The sequence below is a fragment of the Leptidea sinapis genome, chromosome 17 (assembly GCF_905404315.1).
Source record: "Leptidea sinapis chromosome 17, ilLepSina1.1, whole genome shotgun sequence".
Taxonomy (NCBI): domain Eukaryota; kingdom Metazoa; phylum Arthropoda; class Insecta; order Lepidoptera; family Pieridae; genus Leptidea; species Leptidea sinapis.
Window position 1 is genome coordinate 13,048,019 of NC_066281.1, and position 22,676 is coordinate 13,070,694.

Here is a 22,676-nt window from a genome sequence, read left to right on the forward strand (position 1 = left end):
CGCAAACTTACTGGATTTCCCTTATAGTAGTGGTTTAATCCAGATACTGCTAAAACTCACTGGAGATAGATCCAAAGCTTAGCTGTAGCAGTGTTCACTAAAAGTTTTTCATGTCTCCATCAGACTTCAGTCTAATTAGCTTCTTCTAATACAGCTTGAAAATTAATTGTATCTAGACGACGGTTTTCTCTACGACTTTGTTCTGGTGGGGCTTTATACAATTTTGTTTGTGTTTAATATATACGATGATAATATTAAATCTTTATTGCAGGCATAAAATCCCATAACACAATATTTAGTCGTACAAATAAATAAAATAGTATAAAATACAATTTTAAAAATTTTACAATTATTCAATTCCATCAAATAAAAGCATAAAGAAAACAGCTTTTTGTGCAAAGCTATTTCCTATTTGCTTCCCGATGTGTCGAGATTCAAGATGGACCAACGATCTGGTCATGATCGCCTGATTATGTTGGATGAGGGCAGCGCCGATCGTCGTGGAAATCTTTCGGGTGATTTTTCTCCAGCAGTGGACGTCTTCCGGCTGATGATGATGATGTGTTGAGAGCCAATGAGCTACCATTGGACTACGCAGGTCCTGACCCACCACCTGGAGGATGCTGTTACCAGAGCTACGCAATCTTTATAAGAAGGAAGATATACGAACTCTGATAACAGCAATGAAATCGGGCATTCCCACCTCGGCGAAAATGCTCGACGCGCTGCAGTCCTTCGGAAACTTCATAAGAATGCGATATGCATCATTATATTGCACCCTTATGGTGCTGAAGGACGCCCTCTTGTATCGGTACCATAATAGGCAGGAATAGAAACACTGGCATTATGCCCTGAAGAGGGTGCCCTTCACTTTATCACGGCATTTAGCAAATCTGCGCGCGAGCATGTTGCATCAAACCGACAATGCCCGCCTTTCCCGCTCCTTGTCGAGATTGTCCTTGCGATCGTCAATGACGATGTGTCCAAGGTATTTGAACTGCTCAACAACCGGAACCGCTGTTCCATTAAAATACACTTCGGGAACTCTCTCCGAACCCTTTCCCGCTTTGAAAACAAGCGTTTTAGTCTTCGAGACATTGTAGTTCAGTCCTTGAGAATTGGCACAACTCACCTCACTCACAGACTGATAGTAACTTTCTGAGACCTTTGATCAACTGGCTAAGGAGCACCATATCGTCCGCATATCTCAGGTTGTTAAAACAAACATTATCGATATGGTAGCCAACTCCAGCGCTCGTCAGCCCGACTATCAGGTCGTTAACGTACGCATTAAAAAGGTCCGGAAAGGTTAGTCCACCCTGACGAACCCCGCATTCTGACCTATAGACATCAGCGGTCGTGTCGCCCCACCTCACATGATTCGTTTGTCCCCCGTACCAGTCTCTCAACACCTCCACCCCTGTTTCAGGGACACCTGAGGCGCGCAATTTGCTCCAGAGGATTTCATATTTCACTAGATCAAAAGCGTGGCTCAGATCCAGAAAGCAAAGATAAACAGACGTGAGGCTCACATAGTAGCCAATTGTGTGCTTGAGGCTGACGATGGCCGAGTCTGTTGAGACACCGGGACGAAATCCAAACTGTACCTCATCTATAAACACTTTCTGCAGTAGTTCGGGCTGCAACAGCCGCTCAAACACCTAGCCCACTACGGTGCCCAGAGAAATATAATAAGCCTAGTCATCTAGTCTTTTCTAATTTTGGATAAGGTATTGGGCATGGTAGAGCTCTTAAAATATCTAATGTGATACTCTGAAATAAATATCAACGACTAAAAATCGAAATAGGAAAATTTTATATTGATTTTTCCCTTTCCTTCTACGACTACTATGCCCTGTGGTTGATCTTCGTTTTTTTTGACTGAACGAGAAAATCAGCAATCTTTTCATTCGTCTCTTTATCGTTATTTTGCTTTCTTTCGCCTTCTCGATCCAGCCTTATAAAAGTAATATCTTAAAAATGGTTTTTTACCAGATCCAGATAGTCTGTTAACTTTTCCGGATCGGCGCGCTCCGCCGCTCAATGTACACCTTAGATCGGCAAGATTCGGCGCTTGCGCAGCGTTTTCCCCGTGCGTATTATTTTACGTGTAGTTATAAAATGCTTATAACTAGGGTGATTTGAGTGACTGTCACTGAAAGCTATTGAAACAAGCTATAAGACCATGTATAAATTATTCATATTGTCTTTCTTTTTTATTTCACACAGACTTTTCATTCGAAAAAAAGTGTAAAAATAGGTATATTTTAAAATAAATATTGTTATTATTGTTAATTACTTGTTTTATTTATTTCCTTTTATGTTTTTGTAATGAATTTATAATTTTTTTTATAATTTTATAATTTATAAATTTTTTAATTAATTATTAATTAATTTTTTTTATAATTTATTAATCACCGTGTATATAATAAAAATATAAAGGTTTATCACTGTCAAGTTCAAAGTATTACATTGTCAATGTCATTTTGACAAATTATTCGTGCTTCATATTGATGCAAAATGTCAAAAATCAAAATACTGTGATAGGTTTCGAATAAGTTGTTTGTTTTTACCAAAAAGTGTAAAATAGTGCAGAAAATCATTGTAAATATGCGTTAAAAATAGTTACTCATGTTAAAAAATAAATTAATCTTTCTCATGCAGTGTTTACTCCAGTTTGCCATTTGTGGAACTAAAACCATACTGTAGTTGTTAGCCTTGAATCAGATGTCATTTAATAAATGAGTTGTTTATTTTACAATTTAGTGCTATTAGATATATTTTCACGATTATATGGCTCTGATGTTTGACTTATGGTTTGCGAAATTATCAAAGAGGCATGTTTTATCCACGTATTCGGGAAAAAGCTGGTGCATCTTTAGTAGTTTTGAGCTGGACTTGTCTGGCTGTTCTCTGTGCCGCGTCCACAGGCCCTTGCGATAAAACACGAAGGGTCTTCACTGAATCCAGCGGTATCATTACTGATGGCCCCAGCAACTCAAATTATACACAAGTTCGTAATTACCACCATTACTGCAATCGGGATTATAATTACTTACATAAACACTTATTAATTAAAAATTGATTTTCACAATATCTTTGTGCAGGATTCACACTGCGAATGGTTAATTAAGGCTGATAATAAGAGTCAGTACATAACACTAAGTTTTATTCGAATGGGCACAGAATGCTCCTATGATTATGTGTTTGTTTATGATGGAGATTCATTTGATGCTCCACTACTTGGTAGCTTCAGTGGCAAAACAGAACCTCAAAATGTAACTGCATCCAGCGGCTTTGTAAGTATGACACTTATAATCCTGTTTTCACATCTACCTCATAACAACTAAACACCTATTTTATGAGCCATTGAATCATATTTCTAATGATATTATGGATGTTTGGTTCAGTTCAGCTTACAATCTAAGCTACATTGTCAATTTTTCATTACAAAGTAGCTTAGACAGTGATAGTTTGTTTCTTATTCTTAATCTTAGTCAAAGATCACCATTTTGCTGTGAAACTGAGTTTGATTTAACACTTGAATCTAAAAACTATCGATGAATGAAAACCCTACCAACCCTAATTCAGGCTTCATAAAATTTGATGTCACCAATTTCCAACATTTTTATATAATTTTATATATTACTGTTGTAAAAATAATGAAAAATCTACTAAAAACAGAGACACAATCATGTATGTGATCAGTACAAACTGAGTCCTGCTTTTTATATATTATATATATCATATCAAACTTTATTAATGTCACCGATATGACACTTAGAATGTCCAAAAAAATATATTTTTCTTATTGAATTACTGCTATTTCGTAAAGGGTTGAGCTAATGAGAAGAAGTAGCAAGAATGTACACATTGATAATGCCTATATATCTTATGCTCATAATTATCGGAATTTACTATGGTGTACAGTATTCTAGTAAGTATTATCAGTTTTATCAAATTTATATCTTTTGGACTAGAATCATCTTATATCATTTGTTAATTTCTATTATTATCTTCATTTATAAATGATCACAAGTGAGCTTAATTGAGTATGAGGTTAGAGGTGAAACAGGATTTTATAAGTACAATACAATTTTATACTTACAATGATAATTAATTCCCGATTATTTTCAGATGCTAATACTGTTGTATAGTGATACAAATTATGTTCTTGACGGCTTTCGTGCTACATATGCAATTCATAACTGTCCCAACAACTGCACTGGCAGGGGGCTGTGTATGTCCAACAAATGTTTTTGCGTAGGTACCTGGGGTGGGCCTGATTGTAGTGTTGAGTTATGTCCAAACTTGTGCTCGGGAAATGGCCAATGTAAGGGAGATAGATGTCTTTGCAAGAAAGGGTAAGTTTTTTACTCAATTTTGAATATAATCATTTCAGCCGAAAGATGTCCACTGGACAAAGGACTGCCCCAAAGATCTCCGGGCCTGTGCTACCCTCATCCAACTTATTCTGATTTTGAATATACTAAAGACAAAATATTTATTATTCATATAAACATACTAACAGCTTACTTGATATGACATTAGGTGAATTTTTTATCTTTTAAGTAGACTGATAACAATCACCCCTTGGTTCCTACCTAATGAACCACTACATAACAACCTAATAACATAACCAATACCTATAGTAAAACAAGAAATCGTACATTATACCAAATCCTACAAAGAATAAATATCAGAGCACACAAACTACCTTGCCCGGACTCTAATGAGTAACAAACAACAAGTGTGTCTGCAAAGGCAAAAGATCCATCAAGATTTGATCCACATATTGATGATGTCCCAAAATAGGAGACAAATTGCAGTAGCAGAATAAATAAATAAAAAAGTAGACCGATTTTGCAAAGAACACTTACATAAATAGGTATCTCTTGTAGAAATAGATTTAGGTAAAAAAAATTGTGTTGTTACATTTATTCAAATAATTGTGTATTGGAGTGACACACAATAGCAAATGCTTGATATAATATATTATAATGATCATAATTAGCATAATTTTACTATCTACCATGCAGTAGCAGGCTATTTTATTGATTATTTCATTTTTTATTGCACTTCCTAGATATTATTAATGGCTATAACAAAGATGTCTTAACAATTTTTATCCTTATCATATTTGTATCAGTTTCATACTTTTATCAATTTTCAAGTTTCTTATTTATCATGACTATAACTTAAATCATCTGTATTAATTTAATATAAATATATATATGTTGTTCAAATGTATTTTATGTTTATATATTGTTTTAGTATAAATTGGCTATATTATGTAATTTTTCTCTGCTATTATTTAAAAAAATACCATTCTGTTTACTCAGTAATAGTGCAAACCTTAAATATGTAGTCCAAGAATCACGTATATTATATATTACATATCTTATATACACAAATAAAACTGAAAACATAATTTTATGAACGTTGTGGGACTCAAACCCGCGACCTCGCGCGTTCCGTGCGAGCACTCTTTCTAACTGAGCCAACCGTTCAAGTTCCAAATAACAAATGACAAATGGCAAATGACAAAAAAATGTTTACATATGTGTTCATACCTGGTGAAAGAAGACACAGTCTACCATTATTTTGTCCAACCATCACATACCATTTCTGTATCTTGCATGTTTACAATCTATTGCCTGAATCAGTGTACGCTTTTCAATGTAAGATTTAATGTAGGTATTCCGGAGAGTCTTGCTCCCTTAAAAGTAATGATAAGGATGGCAACAATTGGCATTGGCTCTCCCACACAGAAAGTGGAATGACAAAGCGAGCAGCCCACACAGCTGTGTATGTGAATCACACGGACTCTCTATATGTGTTTGGAGGATATGATCTGAATAGAGTATTAGGTTTTTTAGAAATATACAGGTAAGTTTATATTTATCTTATAAAATACAAGCCGGTCCGACAGACATTTTCTGTACATAATAAATAAAATATGGTTTTATAGGAATTTGCCAATAATATTTAAAAAATAAGAGAAATAAGTTTTCAGAAATTTTCTGACATTAGTTAATTTGTTCTTGGTTTTTGTTATTTGTTTCCATTATTAGAATAGGCAAAGGCTTCGAGCCCATTCAGCCGTATTTGTTAATATTCAATAACATCATATTTATATGCTAATAATAACCTTCAATTTCTTATTATCAATTATTTTATTAATGAGTGAAAATTTTAAAATGTGCGAATGGACATTGAACTGATTTATAAATAGAATATATAATGAAAATAATAATCAGTCAATAAAATGGCGGAACCCCAGGAACATTTAACTCTTTCATCAATAAATAAGAATAAAAGAGAAAATCAAGAACCTGATCTAATGACCTGACCTGTAAAAAGTGTAAGTGTTTATTTTCTGATGAATAATAATATCAAAATATAAAAAGATTATATCATTCTTTGTTAAATATATAAAATCTCACTTGATTAAATAATATTAATTATAGAATATATTAATAAAGGCATTTTTTTATTTTACATAGAATAAATGCAAACTTTGCTCAAAAGTTGAAGTTCGAAATCGTCAACTTTTCCGATAAAAAAATTAGCAATAAATCTAACAATGCTCCTAGCTCTTCAGTAATACGTGTGTGCTTAGTTGGTAACACGGCTTTATTTAATGTAATATATTAATGCGTCTGATAATTATTCCTTAAGTTAATTATTATTAAGTTTTACTTCAATCGCGCGTATAGATTACACGCACACACTTTTTTTGTTGTAAATCTGTAATTGTAATAGTACTTAGTTATATCTTAGTAGCCTGATAGAATTTTGTAACTGATATACTGTATTAATAGGTATAACAAGTAGCAAAGTATTTGAGATTTAATAACTGTCATGATATACATGCATAATGTGTTATTGTATAAAGTTAAAGTCGCTGAACTATCAAGAGATCAAAAAACTCCTTATCAAATTTTATATGTGTACCTTCATCATTTGTATTTAGAGACGATGTCATCTTGGTGTGCATATGATGTCGTTTCGTTATATTCCGACAAAAATACATGAGAGGAATTAGTTTGTGCTATTTAATTTAGTAGTCTCATAGAGACTTAGAAACTTAGTTTAATTTTTACCGGATTAGTAGGTATTTAAAAAGAAAAATGGTTTATGTATAACCATTACTAAATAAATTTAGATTAGAATATATATAAAAAAAGAAATGTCAATAAATTAATTCTACAAAAAAGTATGCCATTGACAAATTTCATTTAATTCACAATTTTATTCATAAATCGTTACTTCCGCCCCCCGCGCCACTCACTCCCCGTCATCGGTAGGATTTCACATTGATATTCTTTCATTAGAAATTACCTATGTATATAATTTTGGGCGGGATTTTTGAAAAATGTTCCTCCTTTAGTTCTTTGGTACCTACTTAATTTAAAACTAGTGGTACTACTTACTGAAAAATAGAATCGACTTAAAATGTTTATTACTAGAAATAAATAAAAATTCCGTATGTTTTAAAATCCTCACTGTGTATGAAAACTCGCAGTGCGCTATTCAATTTCGACATATAAGGTTTTTAGCGCTCAACTTTCGCATTGTTTGTTTACGTCATTCGTAAGTTGGTTTCGTGTAACTTTGAATATCAGTGAAGTGTTGCGTACACTTCACTGATATTCACATCAATATAATATTTATTTTCTCTACAATGAAAGCTCTTTCCGAGGATTCTTGTCAATCGTACGATACTACGACTGATTGCCTCGCATTCTGATTGTGACAAGTGTCATTTGACAACTCCTTGCCCTTAATAAAAACCTTAAAATTTTCAGATTTTCGACTAGTCAATGGTATGATGAAAATGGAAAAGTGTTACGTAGGTATCCTACCAATGAAGAGATTGATAAGTCACTTTTAACTTTATTTACAAAGGTGAGTGAGCTTATGTTCAAATGAGTTTATAATACTAAGGTAGGTATATGGTGCTCAAGTTTTTTGTAGTGCAACGGGCTCTACGAGTAATTAGCGGCAAAATTTTATATTGACAACTTTAATTGAAAGGAAAAACTTTAATTGTTAAGAATTGTTAAAAAACGTTTGTGTCGGAAAGGTTACTATATCATAAACGATTTTCTTAATGATACCACAGACTGGGAATCAAGCGAACACCCTCAGGCTCTTTAATTATAAATGTTTATTATAATACATATTTTTATTAAAAACAAAGCCCGCTGAGTTTTTGCGCCCGTTCTTCTCAGGACTGAGGCAGTCTATTTTGAATGGGTGGTAATTTTTGATGTGATTTTGAATCCTATTTAGAATAAAAATCCTGCTATTGTGAATGTATGGGTATAAGTAATTTTTCGTAAACATCCTTTGCACTTAAATTCAGTAAAAATAAAAATACATGTCATTAAAGGGGTCTTATTCCTATTTTACACGCTTTTTATTAGCCTCACCTGTATGTATGTTTGTTTGTAACCGACTCATTTGGGCGCGATTTTAATCCACTTTAAACGGCCAGATTTCGTTCAAACTTCGTAGATTTATCAGGACCGACGACAATACATTAATTTGATAAAATTATTCCATTTTTCAATTTGTAAAATAAGATTTTTGTTAATTTACGAGGGCTGCACTAAAAGTATCGGGAATCAAGGAAGTAACACAACATTACTATTTAAAAATGTATTTATTGCTTTTCGAAGTATTCTCCGCGAAATTTGACACATTTTTCCATACGATGGAACCAATCATTGAAGCAGCCATTCCATTCGGAAGTTGGTGTCTCCAAAATGGCCGTTTTGTAGGCGTCCACTGCTTCTTCAGGTGATGAAAATCTCTAACCACGCAATTTATTCTTTATTTTAGGGAAAGTATAGAAATTATTAGGGCTTAGGTCGGGGCTGTACGGCAGATGGTCTAATAATTCTATGTTTTCTTGCTCTAAAAACTCTTTTGTTCTGTGCGTGGTGTGAGAACTCGCATTGTCGTGATGGAGGATGATGCGGCGGTTGCAGTTCTCTTTACGGAGTTCAGAAACGACCTGTGGCAAAGAAATGCTAGCATACCATTCTGCATTAACCGTTCTTTGTCCCTCAAGAGGAATAGTCGCAACATGGCCGGTTTGGAGACAAACTTGGCCACCATTTTTTTGCAACACTCCGTGAACGAACAATTTTTGTTGGCTTTAACTCATTTTCGAACAACCAAACTCGTGAGTGGTTTTTTGTTTCGGGTTCGTACGCGTATATCCAGGATTCGTCACCTGATACGATGTTATATACAGCATTTGAGGATCCTGCGTGGAATCTTTCGAGAGTTCTGACGCACCAAGTAACGCGAGCCGCTTTTTGCTCTTCACAGAGCAAATGCGGTATCCATCGCGAGAACAACTTTTTTACACCTAATTGTTCATGCAAGATTATTTGTATTTGACTCATGCCGATGTCTAAAGTTGCCTGAATTTCGCGGTATGTCACATGTCGATCTTCCTCAATCAGCTTACGCACAGCATCAACGTTTTCTTTGGTGACTGCAGTTTTTGGACGACCTTGACGGGGATCATCACTGAGCTTGACACGTCCACGTTGATATTGGGTTGTTAGATGGGGCTTCATTACCAAATGCAGAAATCATCCGGTCAACACACTGTTTTTGTGTTAAAATAAACAAGTTTGAAAAGACCTTGTGACAAGACCGAGAATCTTTTTTTAAATATATAAATGGTATTCGATTTTTAAAACCAAGGAGTTTTCAATTAAAAAGATTTTAATATGACAGGAACAGTGGAAATATTCCATTCCCGATACATTTAGTGCAGCCCTCGTATATAATTTTTTCATTCATCGTCGATAAGTCAGGAATTGATGTTCATTTTAAATTTTAACCATTATCTTCTCAACCAAAGCGTGTTTTTTAGTTTTCTTAAACTACTTTTATTTCAGTTGTAGTGTTTTATCAGCTATCACACTCATATTGTGCCTTATTTTGTATGTGCTTCGTAAAGACAAAGAATATATTATAATATGGCAAAGATGATTTTGTGGTTTATTATTGAATGCGCAATGTCAACAAGAAGGTTCTTGTGGCGAGTTTGACTACTTTGTCCACTTTAATGCATTCCTGTGTCCTCTGCATTAATTTTGCTCAGCGCTCAATGCTGATCCGTGCAGGGATCTAAAATTATATAGTTGAGTACTAAATTTGTATATCTTAATATATATAAATCTCGTGTCACAATGTTTGTCCTCAATGGACTCCTAAACTAATGAACGGATTTTAATGGTGATTACTTCATGGAGTGCAGTTTGGTCCAACTTGAGAGATAGGGTAGTTTTTATTTCGATTTGGGACCCATAAATATTTTTATTTTCAATATTTGTTTTGTATGGACATATTTTCTATGAGAGAATTTAGTGACGCACGGTTTGACAGTTCCGCTGTGAAACAATTTCATTCTAACAACAGGGAGCATATTTACGAAATAATTTTTGATGTTTTGAAATATAAAACAGGTGTTTTTTACTATCTACAGAACAACGTCTGTCGGGGCAGCTAGTATAAATATATATATATATATATATCTATAAACAATATACTAACTGACCCGAAATACGTTATTCTGTACATAATAAATATAATACTGTTCTTTCTAAATTTGTCAATAATATTTTATAACATCAAGAAATATTTCGTAAAATATGCTCCCTGTTGTTATAGTGAAATTGTTTCACAGCAGAACTGTCGAACCGTGCGTCAATAAATTCTCTCATAGCAAATATGTCCATACAAAACAAATATTGGAAATAAAACGAATTATGGGTCCCAAATCGAAATAAAAACTATCCTATCTATAAAGTTGGACTAAACTGCACTCCATGAAGTAATCCCCATTAAAATCCCTTCATTAGTTTAGGAGTTTACTGGGAACAAACATCAGGACACTGGATTTATATAGATTAAGACTAGCTGACCCCACAGACGTTGTTCTGTGCATAATAAATAAAATACTGTTTTTTTATGAATTTGTCAGTAATATTTCATAACACCAAGAATTATTTTGTAAAATATGCTCCCTGTTGTTATAATGAAATTGTTTCACAGCAGAATATAACAAATGTTGGAAATAAAAATAATTATGGGTCCCAAATCTAAATAATAACTATCCTATCCCTCAAATTGGACTAAAATGCACTGTATGAAGTAATCCCCATTAAAATTCGTACATTAGTTTAGGAGTTAACTGGGAATAGACATCTACTACTAATATATATAAACAGGACACTGGATTTATATATATTAAGATATTCACAAATTGTTTCAAGGTAGTGAGGCTTTGATGTTTGTTTATCAATAATTTGATTTTGATGCTTCAATTTTTAATGTAATTTAGTAGTATATGACAATATTAACGAAGGGAGCCTGTATTAAGGTGGTAAGGTCACAAGAACAAGACTGTGTTATTATATTGACCCGCGCTCGCAACTTCCGCACTCATCCGGAACGTAATCTTTGCAGATACTTGTTAACCTTCAATATCGCTATAGTCGCCTTGAATTCAGCCGATTAAAGTATGCATAAATACTTGTTTGTAAGCCATGCTTACGTAGTTACCAAGTTCTCTTATAATTTCGCCATTAATCTGCACTGGGTCAATAAAATTTTTATGACATGTGTTTGGGAATTTTTGCGAGCTTTTCGAAACTTTCATTGTTCATGGTAATTATTACCTATTCTTGAACAGCTTATGAATTACGTACATTCGAGATTTGTAAACGTTTTGTAGTAGGTAGCTTAAAAACAATTTTATCCGTGTTGTGTTGATTCAAGATTCAAATTTAAATATTTTTATTCAAAATACGATATGAAATGACTTATTGAAAGTGAAAAAGTATGCCTCAGACCTGAGAAACTCAGCGGGATAATTTTTTTTTCGTTACAATGTAATATCGTACAATAAAATGTACTGTTTAATAGCCTTGGATAAAAAAAGTGTTTACATAAAGATAGTCCATAGTAGATTTTTTATAAATATTTAATTTATTAATTTTAAGGACGAACAACAATTTACAAATATTTTATTTGCGGAACCGTAGTTTATTAAATTTAAATAAAAAGTTCCTACCGTATGTCGTATACCCTATAATGAAAATAGGTACAATCTGCCGTTTCATTAAGGCCAACATTTTATGATTTGGCCTCCTGGTGTAGGGACTGTGTAAATTTTATATTTGCTATATAACTAGCTGACCCGGCAAACGTTGTTTTGCCATATAAATTATTTTTAAAGTAAGACCGTTTCTTGGACGTTGCAAAATTTCTTTATTTTTCTAAAATAAAAGATTTATTCTAAAATAATCCTAGCCTGCTTTACTCCTTATTACATCCGCTGCTTGCCAATAAAATTCCCGTCAAAATCGGTCCAGCAATTTCAGAGATATGCGGAACAAACAGACATACAGACAAAAATTGAAAAAAAAAAATATTTTGGTGTATTAACCGTATATATATTTATATACATGTAGTAAAAAACTGTTATTACAAACAGATACTCCAATTTTATTTATATGTATAGATGTAATAATTAGTATTTATTTTTGAATGCATCGGGTACTCACGATATTGTATTCCTCAAAGCCATGCCACCGCAGTTCTGTCGTGACCATGAACCATGTAACGGAGTAGGTACCTTAATATTACAAACTACAAATATGTATAACAAGATGCCATAGTGTCATATGATATATGGTAATAAGATTTTAATACCGTCTAACCAAGCTAACATCTAAATAATTAACACGTAAAATAAGGAAGAACTAGCTGTACCGGCAAACGTTGTTTTGCCATATAAAGTATAATTCACGCGATAGTTTTATAAATAATAGCCTATGTGTTATTCTGGTGTGTAAGCTATATTATTGTAAAGTTTCATCAAAATCTATTCAGTAGTTTTTGCGTTAAAGAAGTTCAAACATACATCCAGACATTTCACATTTATAATATTAATAGGATAATAGGATATGCTAGTAGTTGCCCGTTGCATTCGCAACTAAAGGTTTTATCTCAATACTGCCTGTCAGCCATTCATTTGGCATAGCGATATCCCATTCTGCACGTACCCACACCAAGAAAGGAAAGATATTAGTAGGAAATCACAAGTAGGTACGCCTTGCCTTCAAAAGTGTTTTTTATACGATTTATATTAGCTTCACTTGTATGTTTGTAACTGACTCCTTTAGACGCGATTTTGACCCACTTTAAACGGCCAGATTTCATCCAAACTTTGTAGATTTATCGAGGACCGATTGACAGTACACTAATTTGATAAGATTTTTCCATTATTTAATTTGCAAACTCAGATTTTTGTCAATTTATATAATTTTTATCTGTAGTCGATAAAGCAGGAATTGATGTTAAAGTACTCAATAGTTTTAAAAATACGATTTTATAGAAAATTTAGCAAAAAATGATTCACTATTTTAAATTTAAATTTATTAAAATTTATTTTCTTGAATTTTATATAAAGCGTGCTTTTAAGTTTTTTTAAACTATAATTTATTAGTGTCATAAATGTTGAAGTTCTGTAACTGATTTAATACCATCGATTGTAAATAATTAACAATTATTATCTTTTTCAGGGAAACATTGAAGGCAACTGGCCAATAGGAAATAGTTCTTCTTTATTTAATTTAATTCTTTCTTCCTTCTCTCACCATGACAAAACTACTTTACCTCTTATGTATTCTCATTCGCCAACCCCTTACTCCGAAAGCTACATACAGTTCACGGACAGACCTGAGTTTGTAAGTTTGAAGGCGAATTACTCAAAACCCGAACCTCGATACGGCCATTCGGCTTGCGCTTATGGGAACGGCTTTATTATATATGGAGGGAAACTCTCCGATGGTAGTTTATCATCAGAGCTGTGGTATTATGATGCTATCGAAAATGTTTGGACGCTGAGAGCTGTCAACTCCTCGTATACTCCACCCGGCTTGACCCGTCACACGCTGACTGCGGTGAAGGATGAGTTATATTTGTTCGGCGGCAGTACCGTGGAGGGAGACTTTTCATCTAGGTGAGGAGATATTCATTATCACAAAATTGAATGTTCTTAAAGACACGACTGATTTATCTATACAGTTCTCAATCAAACATCTATACCGTGTGGTAATATGACATTTTAGACACATATAAAATTTGAAAACAAAATTTTATGAACAATGCTTGACTCGTTCCGTGCGAGTGCTCTTCCTACTGAGCTAACCGTTCGAGTGACGTATCGTCATAAAATCTTGTATGCTTTGTACAACTCTCGGGTTGTGGCTTCATCCATAAGACCTACTTTACCGTTGATAACCCGCTCAACCCAATATTTTGCATATTAGGAAATTAACTTGAGATGTCGCTCTTGCAAATCTGAACAATTGTTTTTTTTCTTGCTGTGAGGGTTATCACTTTAAAAACATAAATTGTTTATGACATTTTATGTTTACTTTAAGAAGTCTTAATGCAAGTAAGCTTAAAATTAATTTAGTATCATAATTCTTTATTCCATATCGATCTTCACTGGGAAGAGCTAGTGAGAAAGTACTAAGTGTTAACTTTCATTCACCTTTTTTAATAACAAATACAAAAATATATCCGTAATAGCCTCGTCGCTCATCCGATGTTTATTCCTTAATTGGGAATAGTAAATAATATATAAAACTTACTAACGGACTTAACTGCACTCCATGAAATAATCCCCGTTAAAATCCGTTCATTAGTTCACTGGAAACAAACATCAGGACACTGGATTTGTATAAATTAAGATATAAATAATTAACAATGTGATGAGATAATAATTTAGTCTAAAGGCCGGAACGCATTAGCGCGGCGCTGCGCAGCGCTGCACTAAGCATCAAAATATTATTTCAACCATTTTGTATAGAACATGTCATACTAGAGCGGTGCTGCACTATGCGTCGCGGCCTAGTTGCCTCCGAGAGAATATTTTGAAATTTATTCATATATTGGATGCATACCCTTACAAACTAATTTATTTTGAATATAACAGCTATTGTAAAATAGTCTATTGATTGAAAAGAGTGGCCGTTGTGTTTCTTGTGTGTTCTTCTCAAGAGCTCTACTTTTTCCGAATATTATGGTGGATTCAGTAATTTAAAAGAAATATTTATAGTGAAGATTCATTAGCGCTTAGTTTAAATTGAATAAAGTTTATTTGACTTTGACATCTTATTTTTTTTTCTCTTCCATGATTGATTCTTCTTCTGCACATTAAAGAAATGATGACCAAATCCTCGTCACTATCGCTCACCTTGTAATGTTGCTTGGACGCGAACTGCTGTAGAAATGACACTAACTGCCGCTTACTGCAGTTGTAATGCGATAGGCACCGTCTAGCGACGTGAAGCGACGCGCAGCGCCGCACTAGTGCGGTCCGGCCTTAATAGTCAGATTTGCTGTCCGCTTCTTATGTTGTAAAAACGTTTTGTTAGGTATAATATAATAATTTAATTCTCTTAAAAACATATTTTAGAGCAGCTAGTGGCGGAAGCACCTTTTAGGCAAATAATGCCTGTTTCAGGTGTCTCCGCTCTTCCATTTCAGCAATGTGTTATTTTTAACTAAAGTTTTATTGACGAAGGTATACAATGCTAATTGGTTTCGATGAGAATAAAATAATGTCATTAACGTGATTTAAATTTATTTCAAGTATGTACAAGATAAAACTGGCGGACGGTGCGACTGAAAATTGGGAAAAGGTGCAAGTCAGAGGAGGAAAGGAGTTGGACGTGCGTGTTGTGGCGCATACCGCGGTGTATCATGAGAGGACCAACTCTATTCTGGTGTACGGCGGCGTGGTCGCAAGTGTGGCCAGGTACGGAAACTTGAACATTATATTTCTTATGTCAGCCAACCATAGCGTATGGTGATATGAACTTTACCTCGAGGAATCGAAAGAAAAATGGCATTAAGGTTTCTTTTATAACAGTAAGGGACGAGCCGAGTACGTTCAACTGATAATAATTAATACGCCCTGGCTATTACAATGTAGTGCCGCTTAGGATTCTTGAGCATCCCAAAAATTCTGATCGGCACTACAATTGCGCTCGTCTCCTTGAGATATAAGATGTTAAGGCTCATTTGCCCAGTAATTTCACTACCTATGGCGCCCTTCAGACCGAAACAAAGTAATGCTTACACATTACTGCTTCACGGCAGAAATAAAGAATAGATATAATCTAGCCGGCATCCTATGCAAAGGAGTCTGTCTCCCACTGGTACTGGTATATGGTCAATAAATATATTTCTATTTCTATAATGGTCCGTAGTCTTATTGGGCTGCTTTAAACAAAATCAAGTAAAATCAATCATTTCAAATAGATATAAATCAATGATTCCCGATTAGATGTTTTAATTTAATGATATCATAATGTATACAACAACTGAATTATTTAGGATTTATTTAGTCAAGTAATGCTTTCAATTGAGAACAGTGGGAGGCTCCTTTGCACAGGACGCCGGCTAGGTTATGGGTACCACAACGGCGCCTGTTTCTGCCGTGAAGCAGTAATGAGCAAGCATTACTGTGTTTCGGTCTGAAGGGCGCCGTAGCTAGTGAAACTACAGGGCAAATGAAACTTAACATATTATGTCTCAAGGTGACGAGCGCAGTTGTAGTGCCACTCAGAATTTTTTGGGTTTTTTCAAGAATTCTGAGCGGCACTGCATTGTGATGGGCAGGGCGTATCAATAACTATCAGCTGAGCGTCCTGCTCCTCTCGTCACTTATTTTCATAAAAAAAAGAACAATAAGAAGAATGTCTTTAGTGAATGAATAATCACATCCCGTCTGTTATCACATGTAACGTAATTACTCTTTGCATATCAATTACATAGTATGTCAGTGTATCAACATTATGTTGCTGCACTATGTACTTGCGTTACGTTATCTGTATCGGTAAATTCACTTATTGTGTTTATAAGTGTATCTACGCCCATGCTTTAAATCCACTATTAACGATTCTATAACAGTTAGCTTATTGCCAACATTAAAACACCCAATGTCGTAATAACCATTACATCATCCAAACGAGTGTTGTAATGAAATTCAGTACAACATTATATCATCCGTTTTCATAATAACACTCCTTTGGATGATATTATGGTTACTAGGACTGGCTTTTTCAATGTTTGCAGTAAGCTGTTTCAGAATCTTTTATAGAGGTTTCATAATATGGGTGTAGATAAAGTCTTGTATGGAACTGTTGATAATTAGGTATTAAAACACGAATGTGATACTATTATGACCCACATTCGTGTTTAAATACCCCTTATTACACAACAGTTGCATAAATAACTATTAATAAGTGTTCAGAAATACGTAATCGCAGAACTCTACACCACGAAGCTTCTAAAAGGTAATCAGTGGGAATAGAGCGAACAATCTTTCCTCCATATTGCATTAAACGTCATAAACTCAAATACTGTACTCGCCACCGTATACGGAGACTTCCGAGTTATTTTGATGTAAACAAAGTTGCCATTATATAAATGATTTGAGTTTTCTTACGTGTTAATTCCGCCAATATTTGTCTTTAAATAATTCGAATTAACACTAAAGAAAACTCAAATCATTTATGTAATTATGGATTTCCGCAAAGTAACGCCTACTTCAATAAAAGTTGCCATTCTTCCAGATACAAACAAATTGATAGTTGAAAGATATTTAACTCAGCATATTTCACCTACTATTAAGTGAGAAATACCTACCTGTTCCAGAAGAAGACTTAGGATCGAACGTACAACACAACAACACGAAAACTACTTTTTTTATGAAAATACGGTTCGAGACGAGCAGAATGTTCAGCTGATGGTAATTGATACACTTGCCGATTACAATGCAGTGCCGCTCTGGATTCTTGGAAAGCCCAAAAATTCTGAGCGGCACTACAATTGCGCACTACAATCACCTTAAGACATAAGATGTTAAGTCTCATTTGCCCAATAATTTCACTAGCTACGGCGCCCTTCAGACCGAAACACAGTAATGTCTACACATTACTGCCTCGCGGCAAAAATAGGCGCCGTTGTGGTACCCATAATCTAGCTGGCATCCTGTGCAAATGAGCCTCCCACGGGTAAATCAGGTAGAATAACGCGAACCAGAAGAAAGGTGAATACTGATGTACATTGTAAGGGGAGCATTGTACGGAGTTGCCACATGGCAGCTGCCTTCCGCACGGTCGTGTCATGTTTCATAAATATAATCCATGTTGTATTCTAATTGTATAAATGTTTGCAGATTCTCGAAGCTCTCAGACAGAATGTTCGCCTTCGACCTGGACTATAAGCACTGGAGCGAAATACACTATCCCCGCGCCCACCTCCGAGATACTTACGTGCCGCGCGAGCGGGCGTTCCACACGGCCACGGTCATAGGAAACTATCTGGTTGTGTTTGGAGGCTACTCACACAGACACAATAGAGAGGAAATTTGCTACGACGGTCAAATGTATCTGTATCACCTCGGTTGCCATGCGTGGATTCCCTTGGACGTCTTGGGCAAAACAAGGAAATATTATCCAAAGAAACAAGGAGTTTTCGCACACGCTGCTGCGTTGAAACCACCTTCGACTTTGCTGATCGTCGGCGGCTATCATGGAAATGTTAATGGTAACTTTATTTAAAATTTGTTATGTTTTTAAAGTGATAACCCTCACTTCTATACATAAATAAAATTTGAAAACAAAATTGTGAGTTCATAAAATTTTGTTTTCAAATTTTATTTGTGAACTTTACTTATGTTTTTTAGGTTGTCGTTTTTCACATAGTTCTTTGGAAGGCTCCCTATGCTTAAAGCGCCGTTATCAATTTTTTTAGAGTAATTTATTTTACTACTCTTTTAATATAACAGGGGGCAAACGGGCAAAAGGCTTACGTATGGGTAGTGGTAAGGAAACGACCTATGAACATCCACAACACCAGGGGTCTAGAGATGTGTTGCTGGTCTTTTAGGTTCTGCTATATTCTTGAAAGCACCTAAGTCGTATCGGTTAACTTGAATTACATATACCTATAAATTAAATTTTAATCAAAATTTATGTACAATACGGGATTCAAAGCCGTTCCTATTGAGATAACTGTGTGCAACGCTCTGAACCCAACGGGTATTTTCACTAAGCCAACCGTCCGTATAAATCTCGGTAGGAATGTTTGTTGAAAACTACAGTCTTGGCGTCATCAGACAATCACATCACAAATTAAAATTTTATTTTCCATCCGGGTTTCGAAATTGGACTCAAGCCATACAAGATTGAACCCTAGCGGATTTAAGCGGTAACGCCCATTGCGCTAAGAGCGATAAAGGCATAATATCTTGAGGCGCGGCTTCGAATCTCGTGCGTCCATAGATTTATATAATAATAATAATAATAAAAAGCCATTTATTCCATAACCCATAATATACAAACAAATGTTAGTAATTTAATGTTCTTAAAATCTAGTGTTAATTTTATTTAGAGTGACCAGTTTAATTATTTATTCTATATAACTTTGGTTATGGACCCCATTTTGGGTATAGGCCTCCCCCAACTTTTTCCATTTTTCCCTATCCTTGGCCTGATCGATCCAGTTTCTCCCCACCGACTGCACGATGTCATCTGCCCATCTCTGCTTTGGTCTACCAGTGCATCTTTTACCTGGTGGTCCTTTCCATTTGGTGGTCTCTATTGTCCACCTTCTATCTGTGAAGCGTGCAATGTGGCCAGCCCATTGCCATTTCAATGTTAGCGCGTGTCTTAGTGCATCGGTAAGCTTGGTTTTCTTTCTAATGTCCTCACTACGTACTTTTTGTAGTTTTCTGATCCGCAATATGCTTCTCCCATTGCTTTTTGTGTCTTTTCTATTTTTTGTTCTATTTCTATTTCTTCTTCAGTGGCATATTCTATTAGCCGCTCGCCTCTTTTGTTTCTTTCACCGTGACTAAATCGACCTAAGATTTGGTTGTTATCAGATTTTTGTTGTCGGCCAATTTTTGCGTTAAAGTCTCCGATTACCAGAACTTTGCCATCTATTTGGGAGTGAGCTTGATATAGATCTTCATAAAATTGACTAATCTCGTCCTCGTTTGCTTTCTCTGTTGGCGCATAAGCCTGTATCAGAGAGATTGGAAAGTTATCAAATTCCAGTTGTATGAGTGCTACTCTTTCAGAGATTCCCATGAATTTAGTTATTTTGTTTTTGTGCTCCTTTTTAACGAGGAATCCTACTCCATGTGTACCTCTTGTTTTCCCTATATAACATAACACATAGTCCTGGTATTCTTCTATGCTTAGGCCTGCTCGTCTGACTTCTGATAGGCCTATTATGTCAAAGTTGATATTTTTGAGAGCAAGAGTTAATTCAATATATCTTTCTAACGATACTAAAGATTTTACATTAAAAGTGCAAATTTTTAGTGTACTGTGATTTGTTCTTTTGTTGTTGTTGTATTTGGTTGGAGGGTGGTGGTCATCTTCCCCCACGGTGACCAGTCGGATTGGGGTGCTGATTCCTTTTTTGGTGGTCTGTTTGCTTGGTATTATGTTCTTATTGCGGATGCCAATGCCGTTAGTTTTTTGATTCTAAACAAGACAAAGATCGTGATCGAGTTCCGTAATCGAAAATGTTGTTCGTGTTTGTTTTCTTAATAGCAGGTCTGTTGGTGGTCGTTTTTTCGTTAGGTGACTCTTTTGGATCTCTTTTCCTTTTGATAAGGTTGGTTTCTTTTGGATCTTTTGTTATCATTATCTTTGTTTATTATTTTATTTTGTTATTATTATTATTTATCTTTCACTAAGTAGGCAATCTTGCCTCTCTCCCTCTCTTGTAATAGTTGGGGCATGAGTTCCTTCCTTTTAAGTAATACTTCTTTGGAGAAATCTTCCTTAATTGTGATGGTTGATTTAGTTCGGTTTTCCTTTTTGTTTTTATTCTTGAGGATTAGATTTCTCTTCCATATTGAAGTAAAGCTTACAAGCACAGGGCGTGTTTTTTTGCCTTTGGCCCCTAACCTTTGCACTGTATTTATTTCGTAAGGTTGTATAGAAATCTTAGATTCTTTTTCGATTAAAGTTCTTGTGTAATCAAGCAAGGAACCCTGTTGCTGTGTCTCGTTTATACCGAATAATATTAAATTGTATCTTCTTTTGTTGTCTTCCAGGTAATCAATTTTGTGCAGTAGAGTTTCAACTTTTGTTTTTAACATCTCATTTTCTTCTATAACTGATGCTAATTTCATATCTATACTTTCCAATACACTTTTAGTTACCGATTCTGTAATTTGTTTTGTTTGAAGTGACATCTGTTCTTTTATTTTTTCTAGAAGCAAATCCATTTGGTTTTTCATTGTTGGTAATTTTAACTTCGGGAAAGGGTATTCCTTCTGTGTATTATTTGGACTTGCAACAATGGTTCGAATAACAGTTGGAAGAAATCAGTTCCAGGTTTGTTGGTACAGTGATGGATTTGAGACAAATTTTCTATTTAAAATTGTAGGAGCACAAGTATATTTATTGTACTGTTTAGCAAAACCAATTTTAAATTGATTGATCTGTTTTACAAAATTTATTTTTCTGTGTTGGTAGCCCCGTTTCGGTGCTGGCTACACTAATTATTATGAGCTAGAATCCAGGGCCATAAAACAAGTTAATAACACCAAAACATACAATTGTCAAATATGGCAGATTTGAAACTATTGTTTAAATTTGTATATTAATGCAATATATATTAAGTAAATTTAATGCAATATGAATTCCCTTTTTATATTTTGTGGGTTATCAATCCGGAAAATTGCTAATATAATGGATTCACAGTCAAGGTTTGTTAAGTTCTGTTCATATCACTTACGGACAAAGTTCAATGTACTTTTCACAAATAGAACTCACTACACTTTGTGATCACTTTTTACTACACTAATCTCAACTTATTTATTGAGATAACATTAACACATATAGATCCAATACTAGTCTATTTAGTTTATATATTAGTTTTCAGAAAAATGCAGGCAAATTATTTAAAAAACGTAAATTATTAGCGCACTAACGTTTATAGTTTGACATTTGACAACCGAATTTCAGCGTCCATAGATTTAGGTACAAATAATTAGTGCACCTATGTCTTTCTATATTTAGTTTAGGAGGCGAAGAAATTATACATGAGGGTATTTACTATCAATCAATCTGTCTCAGATTTGTTTTTTTTTGAATGAAAATTAGGGCCGAGACGAGCAGGACGTTCAGTTGATGGAAATAGATACCCATTACAATACAGTGCCGCTCAGATTCTTAAATTATGAGCGGCAATACAATTGCGCTCGTCACCTTGAGACATAAGATGTTAAGTCGCATGTGCCCAGTGATTTCACTAGCTACGGCGCCCTTCAGACTGAAAGACAATAATGTTTACACATTACTGCTTCACGGCAGAAAAAGGCGCCGTTGTGGTACCCATAATCTCGCCGGCATCCTGTATAAAGGAGCCTCCCACTGGTAGAATCCCTCGTTTTTCAATCGTAGATGGGGCGCATACAGATAAGGCAGACATGAGGGAAAGTTATCACCACGCACATTAAATCATCATTGATGATCTTATTTTATTTTTGAGTTTCACAAACTGAGGCCAATACATATAATCCTGTCAGGCCTCTA

At 34.8% G+C, this 22,676-nt stretch overlaps 1 protein-coding gene across 1 annotated transcript in view; it reads left to right on the forward strand.

The window, feature by feature from the left end:
• Positions 1-2,550: 2,550 nt before the first annotated feature.
• Positions 2,551-22,676, forward strand: part of LOC126968883 (multiple epidermal growth factor-like domains protein 8) — a 44,208-nt gene continuing 24,082 nt past the window's right edge. The window contains exons 1-8 of the mRNA XM_050814013.1: positions 2,551-3,013; positions 3,108-3,299; positions 4,138-4,364; positions 5,698-5,889; positions 7,812-7,911; positions 13,620-14,059; positions 15,701-15,865; positions 18,293-18,663. Coding sequence (XP_050669970.1) covers positions 2,840-3,013; positions 3,108-3,299; positions 4,138-4,364; positions 5,698-5,889; positions 7,812-7,911; positions 13,620-14,059; positions 15,701-15,865; positions 18,293-18,663 — 1,861 coding nt within the window. The 5' untranslated portion in view covers positions 2,551-2,839. The remainder of the gene's footprint in view (positions 3,014-3,107; positions 3,300-4,137; positions 4,365-5,697; positions 5,890-7,811; positions 7,912-13,619; positions 14,060-15,700; positions 15,866-18,292; positions 18,664-22,676) is intronic.